Source organism: Ranitomeya variabilis, chromosome 8 (genome assembly GCF_051348905.1).
Source record: "Ranitomeya variabilis isolate aRanVar5 chromosome 8, aRanVar5.hap1, whole genome shotgun sequence".
Taxonomy (NCBI): Eukaryota; Metazoa; Chordata; class Amphibia; order Anura; family Dendrobatidae; genus Ranitomeya; species Ranitomeya variabilis.
The window spans coordinates 168880848-168886847 of record NC_135239.1 but is presented as its reverse complement, the minus strand read 5'-3'; the positions used below and the strand labels follow the sequence as shown (position 1 = coordinate 168886847).

The window sequence follows — 6000 nt, the reverse complement described above, 5'->3', positions numbered from 1 at the left end:
AGACTGTATCAATGGGACTCAGTGCACATCTGTATTGTAGGATTCAGGACAAGTCACACACCTATGGAATTAGATATATTCCCCCTTTATACAAACACTCATTGTAATAAGTCAACTTTCAGGGGCTATTCTCATTTTCTGTGCCATAAAAGCTCAGCAATGTCTGGAGCCCCCTTACAAATAGATGGGGGGATGCCTAATTCTGGAGACAGACGTAGCTCTCGGCGGTGACACCTGCCTCCATGGTACATTTATGGCTCATCCGCTGCAAATAACCCTGTAAAGATGCAGATCGTGTTATGGAAAAAGAAGCAATACGTTTAGCAGCAGGTTATACAATATGGTTTGTATTAGTTTTGCCTGTAAAACTGTATTCGTTCACAACTAGTTACTTAATAAGGCCCAAGGGCAAGTTTAGACATGGCGGATCATTTCTGATGCAGATTTTGCAGTGGAATTTGGCGTGGATTTCATCCGATGTGATTATCGCAGCATGCTCACATCTCTGCATGACTTATCCCTCCCCAGTTCATGTATTGCAAATCTGCAGCAATTCCAGCATATCTGATCTTACCCTGAGCCTTTCATAGGGCTGGATTCTGGGAGTTTTACAGGCCTGAAACTAAAAACATTGAATACACAGTGTGGTTTTACCTGTAGATTCGGCCTGCTGCAGTGGTACAAAGATCAGTGTTGGTGGAAGTGGACACAGAAGCGACGGTTTAGGTACAGGTATCTAGACTGGCAGTTCAATCTATGCAGCAACTACAGAAGGCTCGTAAACCAGGCCTATAAGAATCGGATTCTATGCATTGCTGTCACTTATCTCAGAAATCCAATGCAGAATTAACCTATAGATGAGTGCCAAGTGCAGTTCTTGCATTTGTGGAAGTCCGCTGTGCCACTGGCCATCTTCTAATTGCATTTTTTATTTTTTTTGACACCGACATCCAAAGAAATCCAATGAACTAGAAACTGTAAGTGCCACCAATAAGGAGATCAGAGTTCAGACATTGACCCTTATCTAGAAAATGAAGGCCTCTCTGGCAGCAAATATAACTTATGGATCCTGCGGACGTAATGCACTGTAATATGCGAGATTCCCAGGAACATAAGGAAAAAAAAAAAAAAAAAAAAAGGGTTTAAACCAAGCACAAAAAAACAACCCAACACATTAGGGGAGAGTATGCTGTATGTCGTCGCCACCTAACTGAAAGCCTATGTCCCCTTTTTTTTCCCCCCCCGGCAGGACGTTTTTTTTTTTTTTTTCCTGCATTGTGTGTTGCAGATGTCTGAGGAATACCATAAAAATTCCCTTGGATATTTACATTACATCTTTGACCGGATGAAAAGGAAAGACAAAAAAGTAATGTCCTGACTGTCACAGTACACAATACAAGATGGACATAATGCAATTTGGTTGTCTTTGCCAGCCATGCCGCCCCCCCACCCGTCCCAAGCTGGGAAAGAAATAGGTGCTTACGTTGCCACGTTTTACCTTGAAATGTTCATTCAATGCAATGTTAGAGGAGCATTTTACTCACTTACCCTGAAGACAAACAGCTCTATTAATGGGTAAAGCACTTTGCTACCAGTGAGAACTTTAGTGCATTAATGTGCAACATGTCACAGCCCGCTCTGGCAGCAAACCGGATCTTTTTATTTTATTTTCGATTTTTAAATACCCCTCTTCCCTGCATCTTCAAAAAAAATAACTTTTGCACCAACATAATTTGTCTTCAGCAGTCCCAAAATGCCATGTAAAATAAAACAAAAAAAACACCCCACTCTGAACCCCACCCCCCAGCACAAAATGACTCTTAAATGGTAGGTTTTGTGAATTCACATTGTCTTTCAACATTGGCTTTCATTATTCAAGTATTTCAAGACTGATATGTGTTTTTGTCCTTTTTGTTTTTTTTTTCTTTCATTTTCTAATGTCTCTCTCCCCCCCACCCCCAGACCATTTCTTTCAGGACCCCCTTCCTCCCCCCTTTTACTTCTGATCTCCGATGGGGGGGAGGAGAGGAAGGAAACTGCAAGCACAAAAAGAAAAAATAGGAAAAAAAAAAAAATCGAAAAAGGAAAATAAAAAACAACCACTTTGAAAGTGACCGCAGGCTTTTGTAACATTGGCGATCAGGAGTCTTAACTTAAACCCACCTGATTTAGCTTTCTGTTTTCTTCTTTAAAGATAAAAAAAAATTACTTATTGCAAGTTTTGTAAAAAAAAAAAAAAAAAAAATTAAAATAAAGTAAAAAGGTCAAGTTAGTGCTGCTGCTGCTCTGAAAGGTCACGAGGTCAGAGTTGAAAGTTCAAAAGTTCATATTGAGTCGGTCCCTCCTCCCAATAGATCACCGGGTAGTAAAGGGGCGGGGCTACCCATCCGATGGGCGTCCTCTGTGCTGGGCACCCCCCACAGGCTGGATGTGTAGCTTGGTGTACCCCATAGAGATACACCTGGCAGGTCACTACCACCACCGCCACTGCTCCATTGTCCCAGCCCTGTGGTTCCTCCGAAAAGGTTAAGGGCTGGTCCTACCGGTTCAGCCTGATGGTTTTGTCCCACTTCCAAAGGCTGCCAGCCTGCGCCAGGAGCAGAGGGAGTTGGCGGCTGGGCTTGTGCAAGGTAACGGCTCACCTCCTCATCCGTTGCAAATTCCGCCAGGATGGTCGTATTACCCAAAACGCACCTGGGTTGTGAAGAGAGACAGACACAATGAGCATACATAACTCTAGAATGCTGTATTACCTGACAATAAGGCTTCTACTACACTTGCCATGATTTTTGTGGGCCCTTTTTGCAAGCCGTATTGCCGTAAATTTCACGGTTTGCAGCAAAAACCTTGCAGATAGCCGTTTTTCTGGTTTCGAATACTAGAGTAAAAGTATTGAGAAAAAAACCCCAGCGTTCCGCAAATACAGTGTTAACGGTGCACCGCAAAAACAAGCTTCCGTTGTTTTTGCGGCCCCATTGATTTTCAATGGGGGCCGTATCGTAAGCCGTGAAAAATATCGAGCAGGCTCGATATTCCTTCACGACCGTATAAATGGGCCTTACGGTGCTCCGATAAATTTATGCGGCCCCATAGAAATGTATTGGGCCGCAAAATCACGGCAAGTGTAAAAGAAGCCTAATAAGGGATTTTTATAAAGGGTAAAACTGTATGACAACACCAACTCTAAGGGACGGTCACACGTTTCATGTCGGCCGACATGTAGATTACTCTTCACAGCAGAAATCCAAGCCTGGTGATCTTAAATCCTGCAGATGTGCCGAAAACCTGCACGAGAATCAGCTCCATGTTCATTCAAGAGGTCAAACATGGGCTGTATGGTGCGCTCTGATCTCTGTAGCCGCTCACTTGTTAAATTTTGGATGTAGAGAGCAGCGACCGCATACTGTCAGATCATCAGAGTGCACACATGCCCAGCCCCGCCACTCCACGCATGTCCCCGAGTCTTCCAATGTCAGCCCACAAGCGCAGGATTGTATCTGAGTTTAGACAACACTTGCTTATGCCAAGCGAGTGCACTCAACCAAGATCAGGGATAGTGCTGAAGACGCAAATTAGAGGGCATAACTGGGCAACAAGTCCAGTGGCCACACCAGGGGTGCACCAAAGCACCTTCATCTGCACACAAAATAAGGCAATCTATTTGCTATTAAAAAACTAAAATTTATACTACTGGAATGGTTTTGATAGGGGCCAAGTCCCTTATATAGATGTTTTAGTAGCTGAAATTGCAGTTTTGTTTTTTATTTTTATTTGGGGGGGTGACAGACTCCTTCTAACTTTACAACAACAAAGCTGATGCAAACTTAAGGAACTGGAATGCATGGTCCATAATACTGTGGGAACAATAAGGAATGCATCGATGATATATAGCCAAACCTGGATGAACCTGCAGTAAGCTGGATTACTGCTAATTTCAGTGGACAGTGACCATCAGCAGCAGTGGCTTTTCTTCTGTATTGCAGCACAATTACAAGTCAGGCTAGGGTGGAAGACATTAGACTAGTTGATTTAAGGGGGCTTCCGACATCATTTCATGGGGCCAGATTTGTTGGACTGCAACTATTCAAGAGCATAATTCTACAGAGCACTGGGTGTGTGACTGCAGACTTATAAATCCCCCCTGTGCACGCACGGTTCGCTCCTAGGTTTCGACGGTTTCTGAGCCGGGAACAGTGGCGATGTATGTGATATGCATGTTCCCAGGCAGAACACGTCTAATGGATGCGGCCTCGCTCCATACAAGTGTATGGAGCACGGACGCACCAATTAGACGGCTGATTCACCCAACACACTGCTGATCCTGACTCAAATCTGCAAATCCTCGCAGTGCACAGTGCTGGGGGATTCATAAGTCTGCAGACACACTGAGTGACTGCAGACTTATTTTAAAACGGACAACCCATTTAAACAAGATATTAGTGCTCTGGCTGATTATATTGGTAGCAGATTACAAACGGTCAGTAAGTGCATGCTTGTAGGCCTTCATTCATCCGAGTCATGGGTGGTAACAAGGTGCTGAAAGCAACAAAATCAAATTCATTCATTGACAAGCCTGTGGGATCCCATTTTGTTAGATTTTACTTAGGAGAAGGAAAGGTAAAAGCATAAATAAAAAAATAAAAATAAAAAAATTCCAAAACTTTATACTCCTGTTTCATAACCTGTTCTGCCGCCTAGTCCACAGTCCTGTTTTTCTGTCATTCCAATCTGAGGTCTCATGCGATCACATGGTTGGGGACACACGTCTCACCCCTTCAAAAGACTACATGAGGCCAGACCTCAGACAGGTCTGTGTGCCAAAACGGAGAAACGGATCAGTGGCCAGGGCTGGAGCTGGGGTGGCCGAGCTTTTTACCGTTTCTTTGCGGAATTTCAAATCTATCATCCAAAATTGGGCAAATCTACAAGAAACCAATGTCGAGACATTCTCTCAACTGAGACAGAAAATCAGCTACCTCTGGCAGCAACATCTTACAGGGACAGACCTGGACACATGGATTCGCCGGCCTGAACACATCGGCAGCATGTTACGTGGCCGTTACGAGCACTTACATGTGCAGGGCATTCTGGGCCTTGGCTGCCTCCTGTTTGGTGCTGTATCGGATGAGAGCTGTGCCCTGGGTGAGGTTGAGATGGAATGTCAGCAGGGGGCCATGCTGCATGCAGATCGTCCGCAGTGTAGAGCCGTCGATCTAGAAAGAGGAAATCAAATAAAATCACACAAAACATAAAAAAAGAAAAAATATTTGACACTCCTCTCTTTAATAAACAGCGACTGATCATACCTGTGGTGTAAGATTAAGAAGGATGAGCCAATAGCTAGGACGCACAGAACTGCCATCGCTCCAGGTAGAGCCTAGAAAAGGTCAAAAGTAGCTTAGTAATTTCCTTATAAAACATGACATCCATAATAACATTGGCCACTGCTTATGATTGCTGTGGGAATTCTGCTCATTAGTACAGGGAATCCATCGTGGTTAGAGAACCACATACCGCCCCATCCTTACCGCCAATGGTACTGATGGCGAAAAACAGAGTGGCTGCCCCTACTCTCAGAGCAGGTAGTCCTGATCGGCGGGACCATACAAACACCGACCCTATGTACCACTAATAAGCACAGCTAAGGGCTCTTCCAGGGAGCAAAGGACAGGGCATGCTAAAATCCAACATGCTTGATTATTCTTTCCCACTCCAATACCGTTCATAAGGCTGCTGCAAAAAGCCGCTTCTGGTTAATATTCTTTTCTGCTGTATGACACATATCAGACTAATGTCGGCTGAACCCACAAAAATCAACAGGGCGGGCATGTCTGATTTCGGAGCGCTGATGGTTTTGTGCTCCCTGTGAAAACCCGCCGCCGATGTGTCAGCCAGTAGCTTTCTCAGAGAACACAGGAGAACTCGGCTGGGACGGCTGTGAACAAATGGCCGAGCAATGCAATGATTCAGCACCTGAAACGCGTTTCATTTTACTATCAT

The 6000-nt window shown here is 44.4% G+C and overlaps 1 protein-coding gene across 4 annotated transcripts in view; it reads right to left on the bottom strand.

The window, feature by feature from the left end:
- Positions 1-1564: 1564 nt before the first annotated feature.
- Positions 1565-6000, bottom strand: part of TNRC6B (trinucleotide repeat containing adaptor 6B) — a 106279-nt gene continuing 101843 nt past the window's right edge. For all 4 annotated transcript variants that reach the window (XM_077277371.1, XM_077277372.1, XM_077277369.1 and 1 more), the window contains 3 exons: positions 5307-5377; positions 5074-5213; positions 1565-2694 (listed from right to left, as the gene is read on the bottom strand). In XM_077277371.1, coding sequence (XP_077133486.1) covers positions 2325-2694; positions 5074-5213; positions 5307-5377 — 581 coding nt within the window. In that variant the 3' untranslated portion in view covers positions 1565-2324. The remainder of the gene's footprint in view (positions 2695-5073; positions 5214-5306; positions 5378-6000) is intronic.